The sequence below is a fragment of the Pelodiscus sinensis genome, chromosome 13 (assembly GCF_052426305.1).
Source record: "Pelodiscus sinensis isolate ZL-2025 chromosome 13, ASM5242630v1, whole genome shotgun sequence".
Classification (NCBI taxonomy): Eukaryota; Metazoa; Chordata; order Testudines; family Trionychidae; genus Pelodiscus; species Pelodiscus sinensis.
In genome coordinates, this window is record NC_143064.1 from 48,618,813 (window position 1) to 48,638,138 (window position 19,326).

The window sequence follows — 19,326 nt, forward strand, 5'->3', positions numbered from 1 at the left end:
CAGCACCACGCCCAGCGGCACCGGGGCCCCTGGCACCGTCTGGCTCGGCGTCAGGCTGCAGGGCAGAGCATGCCCTAAGCAGGGAGCAAAGCTGATGAGCCAGGAGGTCACCCCTGCTCCAGCCCTGCTGCTCCGGGAGCTCTGCCGCCCTGCCCCAGGACTGTGTGTGCACCGTCGGGGGGTGGGAGCCAGCCTCACCCCCTTCTCCACAGCCTCCTGGGGACCCCTTAGCCCTGCCCCCCATGCGTGGTGGGGGAAGGGCTCTGGGATCCTGGAACACCCTGCCCCCCACAGCCTGGGAACGCCCCTCCCCCCGCAGCAGCAGGGCTGGGGGTGGCCTTCCTCGAACCCCTCCATTGCATGGCAAACTTCCACACGGGGGTGAGAGCCAGCTAGGCCCTGCCCGGGGACACACTGGGGCCCGAGCATTGTCCTGCACCCGAAGGGGAGCCCAGTTCTCAGGCCGGGCAGTGTGCTGGGGCAGCCACCAGGGGGCGCTGAGTCCCGCGGGGAGGGGCAGGGCAGCCGCGTGCCCGTGGTCCTAGACTGGGCACCCCGGGGCAGGGCTGCTTTGAGCCGGGCCTGCGTGCTAGAGCACGGGTCTCCAACCGCTGACCCAGGGGTGCAAATGCAGCCCGGGTGCCCCGACACAGCCGAGCCGCGGGGAGCCTCCCTGGCCCTTGCCCCATGCCTGCCTTCCCCCGCAGCCGTGGACGAGCAGAACAAGCAGACTCAGGCCTATCGGAGCAAGAAGGACAGCTTGGAAGAGCTCGGCAAAGCGCCCGAACCCCTCGGTGAGGCCCTGCCCCCGCGGGGGTCACTCGCTGTTCAGGGGCTGGAGACGCTGGCGCCCAGGCAGGCTGGGGGTGGCACAGACCCAGAGGAGAGAGGCACCGTTCCCGCGCCCCAGGGCGCAGCTGGCCGGGGTATCGGGCTTGGGCTCCCTTTGCTGCCCGCACGGCTCCAGAGCCATGTGACTGCCAGGCCCAGAGCGCAGCCCAGCTGGGTGGCCTCCAGCCACGGGAACACCAGGGCCGCGTGCGACGTGAGCATGCCGTGCAATCGCACGCGCCCTGCACACTCACTGGGGGCTCCGAGCAGTGAGGCCCGGCCCCAGGGGGATCCTGGCCCTCCCAGGGAAATTGACCATCCCTGTGCGGGGCTGGCCGGAGCCGGGAAGCGGACCCCCACCTCGACTCCGGAGCTAAGTAACACCCGGCGCCCCCTGCTGGCAGGAGAGCAGTAAGTGCCTGATGCAGCCCTGGGCCCCTGCAGGTGGGCAAGGGGAGGGGGGATTGCGCCCCCCAGGGTCAAAGCTGGGCGAGAAGGGAGAACTGGGTGCAGATTATCAGTGGCCAGGCCGGCCAGGCTGTTGGCCAGGGATTTGGAGAAGATCCAGGCCGTGGGGCAAGCCCCCTTGAAAGCAGCGGATCCCTCCGCGGGGGTGTATGCGTGGTGCAGCGGTGCTGGGGGCTGGGGCTGGGGCCAGATCCAGGGTGCTCGCTGCTGGGCACCGCTGGTGGCTGAAGAGCGTCTCCCTTGGGCCAGCTTCCCGGCGGGGCACGGTGATCTCCACCACGTCCTCCATCTTCCTGGACAGACCGGACAGCTTCAGCGCCGCGCACTTCGCCGAGGACCCCAACACCATGTGAGTAGGCGCCGTGGCAGCGCGGGCCCCCGACGCCGCCCCCTGAAAGTGGAAACGGAACCCAGGAGTCCTGGCTCTAACCACTAGGACACACTCCCTATCGCAGCACCCAACTTAAGCTCAGTCCAGTCACCGGCAGCCATTCCCCAGCCAGGGCCCCTTTCCCGGACAGTCTCGGGCGGCTCCCTGGACTCTGAAGGGCTGAATGAAGAGGGGTGTTGCGGAGATGGAACTTTCCACTCCTGGAGTGGGAGGGGCTGCTCGAATCCTCTGGTTCGGGACCACCCTGGTGTCTCCCCCGTCCCGCTGACTGCCGCTTGTCCACTGTCTCCTCACCGTGACCTGTGTGTGCGTCATAACGGGCGGGCTGGCAGCCAGCTGCTTGCGGGAGTGCGTCATGTGTGTCGTGCGCGCTGGGGGTGCGGTGTGCAAGGTGGCAGCCTTGTGTCATGTGTTCAGTGTGTGCATGCAGGCGCAGTGTGCAAGCAGCCTTGTGTCATGTGTGCTGTTTGTGCGTGCGGGCACGGTGTGCAAGGTGGCAGCCTTGTGTCATGTGTGTCGTGTGTGCTGCGGGTGCGGTGTGCAAGGTGGCAGCCTTGTGTCATGTGTGCCGTGTGTGCTGCGGGTGCGGTGTGCAAGGTGGCAGCCTTGTGTCATGTGTGTTGTGTGCGCTGTGGGCGCGGTGTCCAAGGTGGCAGCCTTGTGTCATGTGTCCCGTGTGTGCTGTGGGCGCGGTGTCCAAGGTGCCAGCCTTGTGTCGTGTGCCGTGTGTGCGCTGCGGGTGCAGTGTGCAAGGTGGCAGCTTTGTGTCATGTGTGCCGTGTGTGCGCTGCAGGCGCGGTGTCCAAGGTGCCAGCCTTGTGTCGTGTGCCGTGTGTGCACTGCGGGTGCAGTGTGCAAGATGGCAGCCTTGTGTCATGTGTCCCGTGTGTGCGTGCGGGCCCGGTGTGCAAGGTGGCAGCCTTGTGTCATGTGTGCCGTGTGTGCGCTGCGGGCGCAGTGTGCAAGGTGGCAGCCTTGAGTCATGTGTGCCGTGTGTGCTGTGGGCGTGGTGTGCAATGAGCCTTGTGTCATGTATGCAGTGTGCGCTGTGGGCGTGGTGTGCAATCAGCCTTGTGTCATGTGTGCCGTGTGCGCTGCGGTCGTGGTGTGCAATCAGCCTTGTGTCATGTGTGCCGTGTGTGCGTGCGGGCCCGGTGTGCAAGGTGGCAGCTTTGTGTCATGTGTGCCGTGTGTGCGTGCGGGCCCGGTGTGCAAGGTGGCAGCTTTGTGTCATGTGTGCCGTGTGCGTGCGGGCCCGGTGTGCAAGGTGGCAGCTTTGTGTCATGTGTGCCGTGTGTGCGTGCGGGCCCGGTGTGCAAGGTGGCAGCTTTGTGTCATGTGTGCCGTGTGTGCGTGCGGGCCCGGTGTGCAAGGTGGCAGCTTTGTGTCATGTGTGCCGTGTGTGCGTGCGGGCCCTGTGTGCAAGGTGGCAGCTTTGTGTCATGTGTGCCGTGTGTGCGTGCGGGCCCGGTGTGCAAGGTGGCAGCTTTGTGTCATGTGTGCCGTGTGTGCGTGCGGGCCCTGTGTGCAAGGTGGCAGCTTTGTGTCATGTGTGCCGTGTGTGCGTGCGGGCCCGGTGTGCAAGGTGGCAGCTTTGTGTCATGTGTGCCGTGTGTGCGTGCGGGCCCGGTGTGCAAGGTGGCAGCTTTGTGTCATGTGTGCCGTGTGTGCGTGCGGGCCCGGTGTGCAAGGTGGCAGCTTTGTGTCATGTGTGCCGTGTGTGCGTGCGGGCCCGGTGTGCAAGGTGGCAGCTTTGTGTCATGTGTGCCGTGTGTGCGTGTGGGCCCGGTGTGCAAGGTGGCAGCTTTGTGTCATGTGTGCCGTGTGTGCGTGCGGGCCCGGTGTGCAAGGTGGCAGCTTTGTGTCATGTGTGCCGTGTGTGCGTGTGGGCCCGGTGTGCAAGGTGGCAGCTTTGTGTCATGTGTGCCGTGTGCGCTGCGGGCCCGGTGTGCAAGGTGGCAGCTTTGTGTCATGTGTGCCGTGTGTGCGTGTGGGCCCGGTGTGCAAGGTGGCAGCTTTGTGTCATGTGTGCCGTGTGCGCTGCGGGCCCGGTGTGCAAGGTGGCAGCTTTGTGTCATGTGTGCCGTGTGTGCATGCGGGCCTGGTGTGCAAGGTGGCAGCCTGGTGTCATGTGTGCCGTGTGTGCGTGCGGGCCCGGTGTGCAAGGTGGCAGCTTTGTGTCATGTGTGTCGTGTGTGCGTGCGGGCCCGGTGTGCAAGGCCTTTCGGCTGGGCTCTGCAAGGGCACCTGGGCTACGCCCTCAGCTCCCCTTCGGGAGGCGGGGCCGCTGGCTTGCGGGAACGGATTCTGGATCTGAGGACGGCCGGACGTGGGAAGGTGTCTGGCTCGGGCTGGCTGCCTGCCGTCCCTGGGGAGCGCAGTGTCCCACCAGCTAGGGGCTGCCCCTCTCCTCGCAGAACCCCCAGTGCTGGGGATCTTCAGGGCGCGCGATGTCCCAGCCAGGCCAGCACCTGGAGTCGGCTCCATCGCCTGGCCTGCTACCTCGTTAAACGGCCCAGTAACGAGCCTGGCTCTGATTCGCTGGTGCTGGCGAGAGTCTGGAGGCCGTTCCCTGCAGTCGTGGGAATACAGCCACACGTGGGGCAAACGAGAGCGGGGCGGGCCGGGCGATCGGCTCGTTCTCTGCGAGCGGCCCCTGGCGGCTGGTGGCCCTGAGCCGTGCCGGGGTAGGGGCAGAGTGCCCGGGCCTGGGCGCACGAGTGCTCCTTCGGCACAGGCCTGCAGCCCGGGCATAGCGGGACTGGAACCTGGCGCTGACACCACTGACGGCCAATCACACGTGGCCGTGACACCACTGACAGCCAATCCCGTTGTTGCTGGCGTTCCGCAGCCCCCATGACAAATGTCGGGGCTGCTCCAAGGGACATTTCAGCAAAGGGCCCGAGAGATCCCCTCTGCTGCCCCGGGCCGTGTCCCGCCTCCCGTCCCGCCTCCCCTGTGTCCCGCCTCCCGTCCCACCTCCCCTGTGTCCCGCCTCCCGTCCCACCTCCCCTGTCCCACCTCCCCTGTGTCCCACCTCCCCTGTGCTGCTTGCAGACAGTTCTCCGAAAGGTGCGTCATGAACAACTACTTCGGCATCGGCCTGGACGCCAAGATCTCTCTGGAGTTCAACAACAAGCGGGACGAGCACCCCAAAAAGTGCAGGTAGGCTCAGAGCCCCGGCCAGCGAGCCCCCTTGGTTACTGGTCTCCCACCGCACCAGGAGTCCCCTCTAGAGACACCCTGCCCAGGGCTCTTTGGCCAGGTCTGCACAAGGAGGCTTTACCCAGCTCGACCTTAGGTAAGGTGCAAGCCCCACTGGTGCGGACACATCTCCCCCCGCCAAGCTGCGCTCGCAGCCTCGTGACACCGGGACACGCCCACATGGCCACCGCCAGCCCAGACGTGTCCGCACCAGGGGCCTGTGCCGGCGAGGCCCGTCGGTCCCGTCGCATGCCCACGGGCAGGAGTCTGCAGTGTAGACAGAGCCTCGGTGACCTCACTCTGAGGCCCTTCACCCCCGCCGCTCCCAGCCTGGGTGCATGTGCTGACCCCCCTGGTACCTGCAAAGCCGCCCTCGGTCTCCAGGGGAGACCTGCAGCAGCCAGGGGCTACAAGCCTCCCAGCCAGGGTGTAAACTCTGGGGGGCGCTCAGCTCCCACACCCCCTGCGCTGCACGTGAAGCCTGCTACTCAGTCTCCAAGAGGGATCAAGCGCTGGCCAAGCAGCCAGAATGCCCACGTGTTATATGGAGCGCTCGTTGCCCGGGAGACAGCCTCTTCATCCCCATTCTGCAGATGGGGAAACTGAGGCACAGTGGGACAGCACCTTACCTAAGGTCACCTGACAGGCTAGTAGCAGGAACAGAGCTCAGGTTTTTGGAGTCCCAGTCTAGCACCCGAGCCCCTAGGCCGCACTGCCTCCTGGAGAAAGAGGAGGAGGCTCAGAAGAGTGGCACTATTTGGTTTGGTGAGGAGCCAAGCTGCTGAGGGGAGCTGAGAATGAGGCGTCCCTTGCACTTGTTCTCCTGCTTAGGGAGACCTTCAGTGACACTGAAAGGCAGCACATTAAAACCCAAGCAAAGGAAATACTTTTGCGTAAGACACGATGAACCTGTGGAACTCACTGCCACTGGATAGTGTGGAGGCATAAATACCAGGCTTCGCCATCGCTGCCCACGAGAGCCTAGCTCCAGTACGTCTGTTAGTCTGAGGGTGCCACAGGGCTCCTCGGCGCTTTGGAGATAGCGATCCCCTTGGGCGGGCTTTTACACGCAGGGCGACAAACCCTTCCTGTTCAGGGCCCCCCAGCTATCGCCTGGGGTGGGGATGGGGGAAGGCAGCAGGTCCCTGGGCAGGTTGCTCCATACTGGCCGCTAGTGAGCAGGCCGTGGGACTCGGCTGTCGGCCCGACCCGGTGACGTCTGGCACCGGTGACTTGTCTAATTTGCATATTGAGAAGCCTTGGTCATTGCACGGCCGTGACGAGCCGGGGCTGGAGCGCGGGTGGGCCCTGGGCTTGGAGCTGTCTGCAGGCCTGTGCTCGTGCAGATCCTAGGTGTGGGGCCCGGGGACCCGGCCGGTTAGCGGCCTGGCTCAGGGCTGGCCTCTCTCCCCTGGCCCGGCTGCAGCAGTCGCACCAAGAACATGATGTGGTACGGCGTGCTGGGGACCAAGGAGCTCCTGCAGCGGACCTACAAGAACCTGGAGCAGCGAGTCCAGCTGGAGGCGAGTGGAGGAGGCGCCAGGGCGGGACCTGCCCAGCTTGGGCCCGCTGTGATCGCTGGGAGGCTGCCAGGCCAGACCACGCTCCGTTCTCAGGCCTCCGGGCTGGTCCCGGGCCCTGCTTGCTGCTTGCTCCCACCCCAGGAACCGTGGCCATATGCCGGGGCCCACGCCGAGCCAGCCACTGGCTGCCGGGCAGGCGTCCGGGAGAGCCGGGCGGGAGACGGGCTGCCCCGCTCGCCAGCGCAGCACCAGCGGGCAGTGCCGGGCAGCTGCTGGGGGGCGGCGGGAGCAGGCGCAGGAGGGGGTGCAGAGGCTCCTGCTTCCTCTTGGGTGGCTGGGGCAGCCGGCAGAGTGGGATAGTTGAGGGGGCGGGAGGGCCGGCAGCATGGGACAGCCAGCGGGGCGGGAGGCCACGGGGAGGGGCTGGCGGGGAGGGGGCGGGAGGCCACGGGGAGGGGCCGACGGGGAGGGGCCGGCGGGGCGGGAGGCCACGGGGAGGGGCCGGTGGGGCGGGAGGCCACGGGGAGGGGCCGGCGGGGCGGGAGGCCACGGGGAGGGGCCGGAGAGGTGGGAGGCCACGGGGAGGGGCCGGCGGGGCGGGAGTCCACGGGGAGGGGCCGGCGGGGCGGGAGGCCACGGGGAGGGGCCGGAGAGGCGGGAGGCCACGGGGAGGGGCCGGCGGGGCGGGAGGCCACGGGGAGGGGCCGGCGGGGCGGGAGGCCACGGGGCGGGGCCAGCGGGGAGGGGCCAGCGGGGCGGGAGGCCGAGGGGCGCCGGGGAGGGGCCGGCGGGGCGGGAGGCCACGGGGAGGGGCCGGTGGGGCGGGAGGCCACGGGGAGGGGCCGGCGGGGCGGGAGGCCACGGGGAGGGGCCGGCGGGGCGGGAGGCCACGGGGAGGGGCCGGAGAGGTGGGAGGCCACGGGGAGGGGCCGGCGGGGCGGGAGTCCACGGGGAGGGGCCGGCGGGGCGGGAGGCCACGGGGAGGGGCCGGAGAGGCGGGAGGCCACGGGGAGGGGCCGGCGGGGCGGGAGGCCACGGGGAGGGGCCGGCGGGGCGGGAGGCCACGGGGAGGGGCCGGTGGGGCGGGAGGCCACGGGGAGGGGCCGGCGGGGAGGGGCCGGTGGGGCGGGAGGCCACGGGGAGGGGCTGCCGGGGAGGGGCCGGTGGGGCGGGAGGCCACGGGGAGGGGCTGGCGGGGAGGGGCCGGCGGGGCGGGAGGCCACGGGGAGGGGCCAGTGGGGCGGGAGGCCACGGGGAGGGGCCGACGGGGAGGGGCCGGCGGGGCGGGAGGCCACGGGGAGGGGCCGGCGGGGCGGGAGGCCACGGGGAGGGGCCGGCGGGGCGGGAGGCCACGGGGAGGGGCCGGAGAGGCGGGAGGCCACGGGGAGGGGCCGGCGGGGCGGGAGGCCACGGGGAGGGGCCGGCGGGGCGGGAGGCCACGGGGAGGGGCCGGAGAGGCGGGAGGCCACGGGGAGGGGCCGGCGGGGCGGGAGGCCACGGGGAGGGGCCGGAGAGGCGGGAGGCCACGGGGAGGGGCCGGCGGGGCGGGAGGCCACGGGGAGGGGCTGGCGGGGCGGGAGGCCACGGGGAGGGGCCGACGGGGAGGGGCCGGCGGGGCGGGAGGCCACGGGGAGGGGCCGGCGGGGCGGGAGGCCACGGGGAGGGGCCGGCGGGGCGGGAGGCCACGGGGAGGGGCCGGCGGGGCGGGAGGCCACGGGGAGGGGCCGGCGGGGCGGGAGGCCACGGGGAGGGGCCGGAGAGGCGGGAGGCCACGGGGAGGGGCCGGCGGGGCGGGAGGCCACGGGGAGGGGCCGGCGGGGCGGGAGGCCACGGGGAGGGGCCGGAGAGGCGGGAGGCCACGGGGAGGGGCCGGCGGGGCGGGAGGCCACGGGGAGGGGCCGGAGAGGCGGGAGGCCACGGGGAGGGGCCGGCGGGGCGGGAGGCCACGGGGAGGGGCTGGCGGGGCGGGAGGCCACGGGGAGGGGCCGGCGGGGCGGGAGGCCACGGGGAGGGGCCGGCGGGGCGGGAGGGCCGGCGGCGCTAGGCACACACCGAAGGTCCCGGTCCTCCCGTCTGTCTTGCAGTGCGACGGGGTGACCATCTCTCTGCCCAGCCTGCAGGGCATCGCTGTGCTCAACATCCCCAGCTACGCCGGCGGCATCAACTTCTGGGGCGGCACGAAGGAGGGCAGTGTGAGCACCGGGGCTGGCTGGGCGGGAAGGTGGAAGGGGCCCGGCAGCCTCTGCCAGGAACTGCCGGTCGGCTCTGCCCCAGGCTCCAGCCTCCCGTCCCTGGGTTGGCCCAGGTCCCCCCTGGCTGTGAGGAGACGCTGGGCGGGGAGGCTCACGGGAGGCAGTGCTGCCTAGCAGCTAGAGCAGGGGGCTGGGCCAGCCGGTTTGCAGCCCATCTGTAGGTCTCTGAGTCTGTCCTGTCTGTCCATACACTGCGTGTGTCTGTCCGTTCGGGGGTGTCTGTCTGGCTAGGATGAGGTTCCATTCCATTTCAGACATAGAGAAATGGACAGACAGACGCAGAGACTACCCCCCCCCCCGGCAGACAGACGCACAGACAGAGCCTAGTGGCCCTGCGCAGGGGCACACGCCCACGGCGGGACAGACAGACAGAGCCCGGCGGCCCTGGGCGGGGGGGGGCGCACGCCCACGGCGGGACAGACAGACAGAGCCCGGTGGCCCTGGGTGGGGGGCACACGCTCATGGTGGGACAGACAGACAGACAGAGCCTGGCGGCCCTGGGTGGGGGGCACACGCCCACGGCGGGACAGACAGACAGACAGAGCCGGGCGGCCCTGGGCGGGGGGCACACGGCCACGGCGGGACAGACAGACAGAGCCCGGTGGCCCTGGGTGGGGGGCACACGCTCATGGTGGGACAGACAGACAGACAGAGCCTGGCGGCCCTGGGTGGGGGGTACACGCCCGCGGCGGGACAGACAGACAGACAGAGCCGGGCGGCCCTGGGCGGGGGGGGCGCACGCCCGCGGCGGGACAGACAGACAGACAGAGCCCGGGGCCCTGGGCGGGGGGGGCACGCCCGCGGCGGGACAGACAGACAGTTCCTGGGGCGTGGCTCACACAGGCTGTGCTGCTCCCACAGAACTTCGGGGCGCCCTCCTTCGACGACAAGAAGCTGGAGGTGGTGGCCGTGTTCGGCAGTATCCAGATGGCCATGTCGCGGGTCATCAACCTGCAGCATCACCGCATCGCCCAGGTGGGGCAGCCCCTGCCGCCCGTCTGCACCCCCCTCCGGGGCCTGCGGGGGTGGGGGAGCAGCTCTGGGCAGGAGAGGCTGCAGGAGGGCAGGGGTGGGAGACAGGCCCCTGGCCTGTGGGGGTGGGACCAGGGGTCGTCAGTGGGGCTGGTGGGTGGGCAGGGGGCTCCATGTGGGGGCCACTCATTTGTGGGGCCCTAAGCCAGGCCTCACCGGGTTTTGGGGGCCTACGCCCCTGTGTGTGCGGGGGGGGGACACTGAAAGCCTAGGCCCCTGTGTGTGCGGGGGGGGGACACTGAAAGCCTAGGCCCCTCTGTGTGCAGCTGGCGGGGGACGTGGCTCTGCCGGGGGGGCGGGCGCAGCTGGCGGGGGACGTGGCTCTGCGGGGGGGCGGGCGCAGCTGGCGGGGGACGTGGCTCTGCCGGGGGGGCGGGCGCAGCTGGCGGGGGACGTGGCTCTGCCGGGGGGGCGGGCGCAGCTGGCGGGGGACGTGGCTCTGCCGGGGGGGCGGGCGCAGCTGGCGGGGGACGTGGCTCTGCCGGGGGGGCGGGCGCAGCTGGCGGGGGACGTGGCTCTGCCGGGGGGGCGGGCGCAGCTGGCGGGGGACGTGGCTCTGCCGGCGGGGCGGGCGCAGCTGGCGGGGGACGTGGCTCTGCCGGGGGGGCGGGCGCAGCTGGCGGGGGACGTGGCTCTGCCGGCGGGGCGGGCGCAGCTGGCGGGGGACGTGGCTCTGCCGGGGGGGCGGGCGCAGCTGGCGGGGGACGTGGCTCTGCCGGGGGGGCGGGCGCAGCTGGCGGGGGACGTGGCTCTGCTGGGGGGGCGGGCGCAGCTGGCGGGGGACGTGGCTCTGCCGGGGGGGCGGGTGCAGCTGGCGGAGGACGTGGCTCTGCCGGGGGGGCGGGTGCAGCTGGCGGGGGACGTGGCTCTGCCGGGGGGGCGGGCGCAGCTGGCGGGGGACGTGGCTCTGCTGGGGGGGCGGGCGCAGCTGGCGGGGGACGTGGCTCTGCTGGGGGGGCGGGCGCAGCTGGCGGGGGACGTGGCTCTGCCGGGGGGGCGGGCGCAGCTGGCGGGGGACGTGGCTCTGCTGGGGGGGCGGGCGCAGCTGGCGGGGGACGTGGCTCTGCTGGGGGGGCGGGCGCAGCTGGCGGGGGACGTGGCTCTGCTGGGGGGGGCGGCGCAGCTGGCGGGGGACGTGGCTCTGCCCGCTTGCCGTGGCATCTCAGCCAGCACTTCCCTGGCACCAGGCTGAGGCTGAGCCCCTGTACCTGGGGCCTTGGGGGCCCGTGACTGGGCCGCGCGTGCCCCTGGCTGCCTGGTGCCAGCCTCTCCTGTGCTTGCCGGGCAGTGTCGGATGGTGACGATCACAATCCGGGGAGACGAGGGCGTCCCAGTGCAGGTGGACGGAGAAGCCTGGATCCAGCCTCCCGGCATCATCAAAATCCAACACAAGAACCGAGCCCAGATGCTGACGCGAGACAGGGTGAGCGCCGCCGGCTGCCTGGGCTGCAGGGGGCAAGGAGAGTTGTTGCTAGGGCGCCCCAGCTCTCAGCCGCGGAACAGGAGGGCCTCAGGCGAGCCCTGTCCTCCGGGCGAGCGCGGGCCCACGAGCCGAGGCTGGCTGGGCGGGTGAGAGATCCCGCAGCCCCTCTCCCAAAGAGACTGAAGAGATTCCGGTGCGGGTAGCTAGAGTCGCCGATAACATCTGCCCCGTTCCACCCCAGAGCTGGCTGCATTTCAGTGCTGGGCGCAGTGCCCGGTGCGTGCCAGTGTCTGCAGATTGCATGGCAGGTGCCCAGCCCTCTCCTAGCACCGTGGCATTGAGCTCGGAGCCCGGGGCGCCCAGTGTGCCAGGAGCGTCGGGGGCTGAGCCCCTGCCCTGCTGCCAGTGCTGTTAGTAGCAGGGCTGCCTTGTCTCTGCAGGCCTTTGAGAGCACGCTGAAGTCGTGGGAGGACAAGCAGAAGGGCGAGGGCTATAGAGCCCCGGCGCGGCCTCGCCTGAACTCCCAGCAGTCCATGGAGTACCTGACCGACGAGGAGTACGCCCAGATGCAGCAGCTGGCTCAGGCTGCAGACACCCTCATCGCCAGGTGAGCTGTGGGGCGGGTGTGGGGGGCAGCTGGCGGGGGTAGGAGGAAACTCCTTGCGCTGCCCAGTGGCGCCCCCTGGGGTGGGGAAGGAGCAGTGCGGCTCAGTGGCGCCCCCTGGGGTGGGGAAGGAGCAGTGCGGCTCAGTGGCGCCCCCTGGGGGTGGGGAAGGAGCAGTGCGGCTCAGTGGCGCCCCCTGGGGGTGGGGAAGGAGCAGTGCGGCTCAGTGGCGCCCCCTGGGGGTGGAGAAGGAGCAGTGCGGCTCAGTGGCGCCCCATGAGGGTGGGGAAGGAGCAGTGCGGCTCAGTGGCGCCCCCTGGGGGTGGGGAAGGAGCAGTGCGGCTCAGTGGCGCCCCCTGGGGGTGGGGAAGGAGCAGTGCGGCTCAGCGGCGCCCCCTGGGGGTGGGGAAGGAGCAGTGTGGCTCAGCGGCGCCCCCTGGGGGTGGGGACAGAGCGGTGCGGCTCAGTGGCGCCCCCTGGGGGTGGGGAAGGAGCAGTGCGGCTCAGTGGTGCCCCCTGGGGGTGGGGAAGGAGCGGTGCGGCTCAGCAGCGCCCCCTGGGGGTGGGGAAGGAGCCGTGCGGCTCAGCAGCGCCCCCTGGGGGTGGAGAAGGAGCCGTGCGGCTCAGCAGCGCCCCCTGGGGGTGGGGAAGGAGCCGTGCGGCTCAGCAGCGCCCCCTGGGGGTGGGGAAGGAGCCGTGCGGCTCAGCAGCGCCCCCTGGGGGTGGGGAAGGAGCAGTGTGGCTCAGCAGCGCCCCCTGGGGGTGGGGAAGGAGCCGTGCGGCTCAGCAGCGCCCCCTGGGGGTGGGGAAGGAGCGGTGCGGCTCAGCAACGCCCCCTGGGGGTGGGGAAGGAGCGGTGCGGCTCAGCGGCGCCCCCTGGGGGTGGGGACAGAGCGGTGCGGCTCAGCAGCGCCCCCTGGGGGTGGGGAAGGAGCGGTGCGGCTCAGCAGCGCCCCCTGGGGGTGGGGAAGGAGCCGTGCGGCTCAGCAGCGCCCCCTGGGGGTGGGGAAGGAGCAGTGTGGCTCAGTGGCGCCCCCTGGGGGTGGGGAAGGAGCAGTGTGGCTCAGTGGCGCCCCCTGGGGGTGGGGACAGAGCGGTGCGGTTCAGCAGCGCCCCCTGGGGGTGGGGAAGGAGCAGTGTGGCTCAGTGGCGCCCCCTGGGGGTGGGGAAGGAGCAGTGTGGCTCAGTGGCGCCCCCTGGGGGTGGGGACAGAGCGGTGCGGTTCAGCAGCGCCCCCTGGGGGTGGGGAAGGAGCAGTGTGGCTCAGCAGCGCCCCCTGGGGGTGGAGAAGGAGCCGTGCGGCTCAGCAGCGCCCCCTGGGGGTGGAGAAGGAGCCGTGCGGCTCAGCAGCGCCCCCTGGGGGTGGAGAAGGAGCCGTGCGGCTCAGCGGCGCCCCATGAGGGTGGGGAAGGAGCAGTGCGGCTCAGTGGCGCCCCCTGGGGGTGGGGAAGGAGCAGTGCGGCTCAGTGGCGCCCCCTGGGGGTGGGGAAGGAGCAGTGCGGCTCAGCAGCGCCCCCTGGGGGTGGAGAAGGAGCAGTGCGGCTCAGTGGCGCCCCATGAGGGTGGGGAACGAGCAGTGCGGCTCAGTGGCGCCCCCTGGGGGTGGGGAAGGAGCAGTGCGGCTCAGTGGCGCCCCCTGGGGGTGGGGAAGGAGCAGTGCGGCTCAGTGGCGCCCCCTGGGGGTGGGGAAGGAGCAGTGCGGCTCAGCGGCGCCCCCTGGGGGTGGGGAAGGAGCAGTGTGGCTCAGCGGCGCCCCCTGGGGGTGGGGACAGAGCGGTGCGGCTCAGTGGCGCCCCCTGGGGGTGGGGAAGGAGCAGTGCGGCTCAGTGGTGCCCCCTGGGGGTGGGGAAGGAGCGGTGCGGCTCAGCAGCGCCCCCTGGGGGTGGGGAAGGAGCGGTGCGGCTCAGCGGCGCCCCCTGGGGGTGGAGAAGGAGCCGTGCGGCTCAGCAGCGCCCCCTGGGGGTGGGGAAGGAGCGGTGCGGCTCAGCAGCGCCCCCTGGGGGTGGGGAAGGAGCGGTGCGGCTCAGCGGCGCCCCCTGGGGGTGGGGAAGGAGCAGTGTGGCTCAGCAGCGCCCCCTGGGGGTGGGGAAGGAGCCGTGCGGCTCAGCAGCGCCCCCTGGGGGTGGGGAAGGAGCGGTGCGGCTCAGCAACGCCCCCTGGGGGTGGGGAAGGAGCGGTGCGGCTCAGCGGCGCCCCCTGGGGGTGGGGACAGAGCGGTGCGGCTCAGCAGCGCCCCCTGGGGGTGGGGAAGGAGCCGTGCGGCTCAGCAGCGCCCCCTGGGGGTGGGGAAGGAGCCGTGCGGCTCAGCAGCGCCCCCTGGGGGTGGGGAAGGAGCAGTGTGGCTCAGTGGTGCCCCCTGGGGGTGGGGAAGGAGCAGTGTGGCTCAGTGGCGCCCCCTGGGGGTGGGGACAGAGCGGTGCGGTTCAGCAGCGCCCCCTGGGGGTGGGGAAGGAGCAGTGTGGCTCAGTGGCGCCCCCTGGGGGTGGGGAAGGAGCAGTGTGGCTCAGTGGCGCCCCCTGGGGGTGGGGACAGAGCGGTGCGGTTCAGCAGCGCCCCCTGGGGGTGGGGAAGGAGCAGTGTGGCTCAGCAGCGCCCCCTGGGGGTGGAGAAGGAGCCGTGCGGCTCAGCAGCGCCCCCTGGGGGTGGAGAAGGAGCCGTGCGGCTCAGCAGCGCCCCCTGGGGGTGGAGAAGGAGCCGTGCGGCTCAGCAGCGCCCCCTGGGGGTGGGGAAGGAGCCGTGTGGCTCAGCAGTGCCCCCTGGGGGTGGGGAAGGAGCCGTGCGGCTCAGCAGCGCCCCCTGGGGGTGGAGAAGGAGCCATGCGGCTCAGCAGCGCCCCCTGGGGGTGGAGAAGGAGCCGTGTGGCTCAGCAGCGCCCCCTGGGGGTGGAGAAGGAGCCGTGCGGCTCAGCAGCGCCCCCTGCTCAGAGGCGCCCCCTGGGGGAGATGGATTGGTGCTGATGGGCTGTGCAGAAGGGCTCTTCTTCCCAGCTCTCGGGCTGGTAGCTGTGCAATGGCTGAGAGGTGCCCCAATCTGGGGGCCCTGCTCTCCCACCTGGATCCAGTACCCCACCCCCAGGAGAGGTGGGACCCATCAGACCATGGGCTCAGGGTGCTGAGTCTCTAGGGCTGCTCCGCAGGTGTCTGCGCAGGGACGCACCAATGGGAGGGAGGTTCCCTCCCTGCACATGGAGCCTGGGCTACCTCCCAGGTCCTGGGGGGGGGGGGGCTGTGAACGCCCTTCAGCTCCTTCCTCTGCTTCCCTGCAGGATCCGGGAGGCAGCCAAGAGCCACAAAGCCATGGAGCAGGAGCTGGCCCATGCTGTGAATGCTTGTTCCCTGGCCCTGAGCGAGGCCCTGCCCAGCAAAGGCAACAGCGGGCCCGAGGTGAGGGGGCAGGAGGGTGGGGGATGGGCAGCGGGCCCGAGGTGAGGGGGCAGGAAGGTGGGGGATGGGCAGTGGGCCCGAGGTGAGGGGGCAGGAGGGTGGGGGATGGGCAGCGGGCCCGAGGTGAGGGGGCAGGAGGGTGGGGGATGGGCAGCGGGCCCGGGGCGAGGGGGCAGGAGGGTGGGAGATGGGCAGTGGGCCCGAGGTGAGGGGGCAGGAGGGTGGGGGTTGGGCAGCGGGCCCGAGGTGAGGGGGCAGGAGGGTGGGGGTTGGGCAGTGGGCCCGAGGTGAGGGGGCAGGAGGGTGGGGGTTGGGCAGTGGGCCCGAGGTGAGGGGGCAGGAGGGTGGGGGATGGGCAGTGGGCCCGGGGCGAGGGGGCAGGAGGGTGGGGGTTGGGCAGTGGGCCCGAGGTGAGGGGGCAGGAGGGTGGGGGATGGGCAGTGGGCCCGAGGTGAGGGGGCAGGAGGGTGGGGGATGTGCAGCGGGCCCGAGGTGAGGGGGCAGGAGGGTGGGGGATGGGCAGCGGGCCCGAGGTGATGGGGCAGGAGGGTGGGGGATGGGCAGCGGGCCCAAGGTGAGGGGGCAGGAGGGTGGGGGATGGGCAGTGGGCCCGAGGTGAGGGGGCAGGAGGGTGGGGGATGGGCAGCGGGCCCGAGGTGAGGGGGCAGGAGGGTGGGGGATGGGCAGTGGGCCCGAGGTGAGGGGGCAGGAGGGTGGGGGATGGGCAGCGGGCCCGAGGTGAGGGGGCAGGAGGGTGGGGGATGGGCAGCGGGCCCGAGGTGAGGGGGCAGGAGGGTGGGGGATGGGCAGCGGGCCCGAGGTGAGGGGGCAGGAGGGTGGGGGATGGGCAGCGGGCCCGAGGTGAGGGGGCAGGAGGGTGGGGGATGGGCAGTGGGCCCGAGGTGAGGGGGCAGGAGGGTGGGGGATGGGCAGCAGGCCCGGGGCGAGGGGACAGGAGGGCGGGGGATGGGCAGTGGGCCCGGGGCGAGGGGGCAGGAGGGCGGGGGGTGCATGCGGTCTGGCGCAGGTGAGTGGCTGCACAGGCCGAGTCCATCACCGTGGCATCGTGGCCTTAGTGCTCACAGAGCGATTACTGCGCCCAGGCAGCACCTCGGGCAGCCAGACCAGGGCAGTGGACGGGCGCCTTGTCCCTCGGCACTGCTCCTACCTGTGGGCCTGTGTGACGGCGCGTTGGGGTTTTCCCGTCTCCTGCACCCCCGTAGCAGCACGAACAGACTCCCCCAGCCAGTAGAACAGAGGGAGTTTATTGCTTCTCCAGGACACAGCACAGCACAGATGTCATCTGGTTACAGGAACCAGGCCTAGGATGCCTCAGCCCCCCTTGAGATGGGGGCTGGCTGGGCCCCTAAATCCCAGCCCCCTCCCTAGCTCCTTCTCCCCTGCTTCCTAGACAGAAACTAACTCCCTTCCAGCCCTGCCCCCCAGCCAGGGGCAGCTTCCCACTTTCCTTTGTTCCGCTCCCTGGGAGCCAGCTGGTGGGACAGGTTGGGAGCCCCCTTGCATAGTGACTCATCCCCTGCCCTGCTGGGCCGTGCTGCAGCCAGCAGCCAGTGGGGGTCACCCACAGCCCACCGCCCAGCACAGCAACCGGCAAGGTACCCCCATTACGTCACAGCCTGCTCCCTGACCTGACCTCTCTCTCCTCTGCCCCCCAGTTCCTGAGCAGAAACGCGGCCGTGGACGTGTCCGTGAGTGCGAGAGCCCTTTACACGGAGACCAGAGCTTTTCTGGAGGGGAAGCTGGTGAGTGCACGGCTGGGGAGGGGGCTGCTGGGGCTGCTTCGGGAGACTCCCTTCCTTGCATGAGCCCCCTTGCGTTCAGCGGGAAGAGCAGACTCCAGGGCGGGGGCGGAGCCGAGCCGGCCAGGCAGGGACTGGTCTCTGTCCCGGCGGGGACCCCGACGGCGAAGGCAGGCGTCCTGCCGGTACCCCGGGCGGCAGCTCAGTGCCCCTGCTCCCCAGCGGTGCCCGCAGTGAGCTCTGCAGGGGGCACTAACGGCTCCCTCCCTCCCGGCCCTGCAGCAGCTGGACTCCCCGCAGCAAGAGGAGGGGCTGCAGACGGCCCTCAGCACCGTCAGCCAGGAGCTCCAGAAGCTGCCCGACATCCACTGGCTGGCGCCCATCATCAACTCTGCCGAGGAGGTGGGTACCTGGCTGCTCAGGCTCTTCCTCCTCCCGCTGCCGGCAGGAGCCTGCCTGGCACCGTCACAGCTGGGGAGGGAAAGGCAGCGAGACCTAGTGAGCGGAGCTGGAGACTCAATGAGCCCTTGCAAACAGAATGGGCCTAGGGCGTCCCCACGGACTGCAAGAGCTGCCCCCCCCCCCCTTGGCTGGCCTCCCCCTGCCCCGAGCCTGCAGTTAGCTCTGCCCCAGCAGACTCTGCCTGGGCCCTCATGGGCCGGCCTCAGTGCCAGGGCCTCCGCGTGTGAGCTGTTCCTGGCAGGGGCCCGGGGCGCGAGAGCCTCGCTGGGCAGGGGCAGGGTCACTGGGGAGTCCGGGGCTCTGGGGGGCCCGAGAGGAGAGTCGGGCTGGCGGGGCCCAGACCCAGCGGAAGAAGCAGGCCTGGATTTCTGCCCCCGGGCCTGCAGCATAGAGGCGCAAGTGGCTCCATTGGCGCGCTGGTGTGGGCCGGTGCGGGGTCCCCTGGGCGGGGGCAGCGCCTCTCAGCGGCAGGGAGCGCCGTCGCTGTGCCTTGCGGGCAGGGGCCTGACCCGCTCCCGTGAGCCCAGGGCCACGCACGGCACCTTCCTGCCGTCGCAGCTCGTTGAGGGGCAGGGGCCCTGCCCACACTGCAGCTCTGGGCGGGGGCTGGCAGGCCTGGGCACAGCCCGGGCAGAGCCATGCGGCTGGCGGAGGGCAGTGCGCGTCCCATGAATGTGGGCTCGTGACCCTAATGGCTGCTCCTCTGCCGGCCTCGGGCCTAGGAGAGCTCCGGGAGCAGCAGCAAGGGCAGCCTGAAGCTGTGGATCAACATTCCCAAGCCCAAGAGGGACAAGGAGAAGGCTCAGAAGCCGAAATCCAGCAGCCTGGCCCCAGGTAACCCTCTGCCAGCCAGGGACCTGCTGTGCTGGCACCCAGGAACTGCCCTGCAGCCAGAGCAAGTCGGGACCACGGAGCTGGACCTGCCACTTGCTCCGTGGCCTGAGCCTGCCGGGACGTGGCTCGGGGGTGTGGGCTGCCCGCTCCGTGTGGCAGCACTCTCGGGCCGGGTGGAGCCGCCGGGTGGTGCCATGCCCACCTGGCAGGCTGGCTCGTCTGGCGCCCTGGAGCCGGCAGGGCTGCAGCGTCGGGAAAGGGAACCGGGGCCCCTTTGAGCCCGGGGCTGGCAGTGGGCGACGGGGGAGGGGGGCGCGGCGGGGAGCCCCCACCCGCAGCCAGAGGGACGCTGAGCCGGCCAGGGGAGTAGAAGGTTTCATTGGGGCAGCGATGTCAGCACAGGAGCCAGGGTCTTCTCGGGGGGAGGGGCTTCACCCCGTCCTTGGTCGAAAACATCCTCACTCCTAGTCCAGCTGAGACTGCCTCCTCCATTGTCCTTCCGGGCCCAGGTGTTACCTGCTGCCGCCTGGGCCTCAGGGTGTGAGAGGCTGCCCAGATGTCCCCAGCGAGTCACAGCCAGCCTCCCCTCCTCATGCAGCTAGTGCTGCAGGGCCTGGGGAAACTGAGGCACGCACACCCCCCACACAGCGTTGCTACAGAGGACACATAGAACCCCAAACGCAACGCCAGCGCGAGCATGGGATTACAAAAGCAGACAGCCCCCCGCCATGTCACACAAGGGGGCACTGGGGAGTCTCTCGACATGCTCCGGGGCCCCGGCACTGGCCACTGTGGGCAGACGGGACGCTGGACGGGACGGACCTTTGGACTGACCCTGCCTGGCCGCTCTGACGCCTTCGCCAGCATCTTTTGTGGCAGCGCCGGGGCCATGGAGGGGAACGTGGGGCGCGAGGTTCTGCCTCCCAGCCCCCGTGACGAGGGTGTGTAGGGGCGGGCTCTGCCCCGCGGGAAAAGCAGGAGGGGAACCCCCTTTCCTGGGTTCGAGGGAGCCTCTCAGTCACCCCGGCCTTTGCCCTCTCCCGGGGCGCTCCGCGGGCGCGACAGCAGCCTCTGCTGCCCATTGGCAGGGCCGAGCCTGCGCCGGCCGAGCTAAGGCGCCTGGCCCTTTGCCGACATCTGGCTCCGGGTAGCGCGTTAG

At 71.3% G+C, this 19,326-nt stretch overlaps 1 protein-coding gene across 6 annotated transcripts in view; it reads left to right on the forward strand.

Annotated features, from left to right (window-relative positions):
- Positions 1–19,326, forward strand: part of DGKK (diacylglycerol kinase kappa) — an 80,505-nt gene that overhangs the window by 56,560 nt on the left and 4,619 nt on the right. For 5 of the 6 annotated variants that reach the window (XM_075896544.2, XM_075941282.2, XM_075896545.2 and 2 more), the window contains 12 exons: positions 708–794; positions 1,549–1,648; positions 4,748–4,855; positions 6,321–6,417; positions 8,502–8,609; positions 9,531–9,644; positions 10,990–11,124; positions 11,565–11,731; positions 14,994–15,111; positions 16,788–16,874; positions 17,154–17,273; positions 18,056–18,167. In XM_075896544.2, the coding sequence (XP_075752659.2) occupies positions 708–794; positions 1,549–1,648; positions 4,748–4,855; positions 6,321–6,417; positions 8,502–8,609; positions 9,531–9,644; positions 10,990–11,124; positions 11,565–11,731; positions 14,994–15,111; positions 16,788–16,874; positions 17,154–17,273; positions 18,056–18,167 (1,353 nt within the window). The remainder of the gene's footprint in view (positions 1–707; positions 795–1,548; positions 1,649–4,747; positions 4,856–6,320; positions 6,418–8,501; positions 8,610–9,530; positions 9,645–10,989; positions 11,125–11,564; positions 11,732–14,993; positions 15,112–16,787; positions 16,875–17,153; positions 17,274–18,055; positions 18,168–19,326) is intronic. The other variant, XM_075896543.2, reaches the window with a different exon arrangement.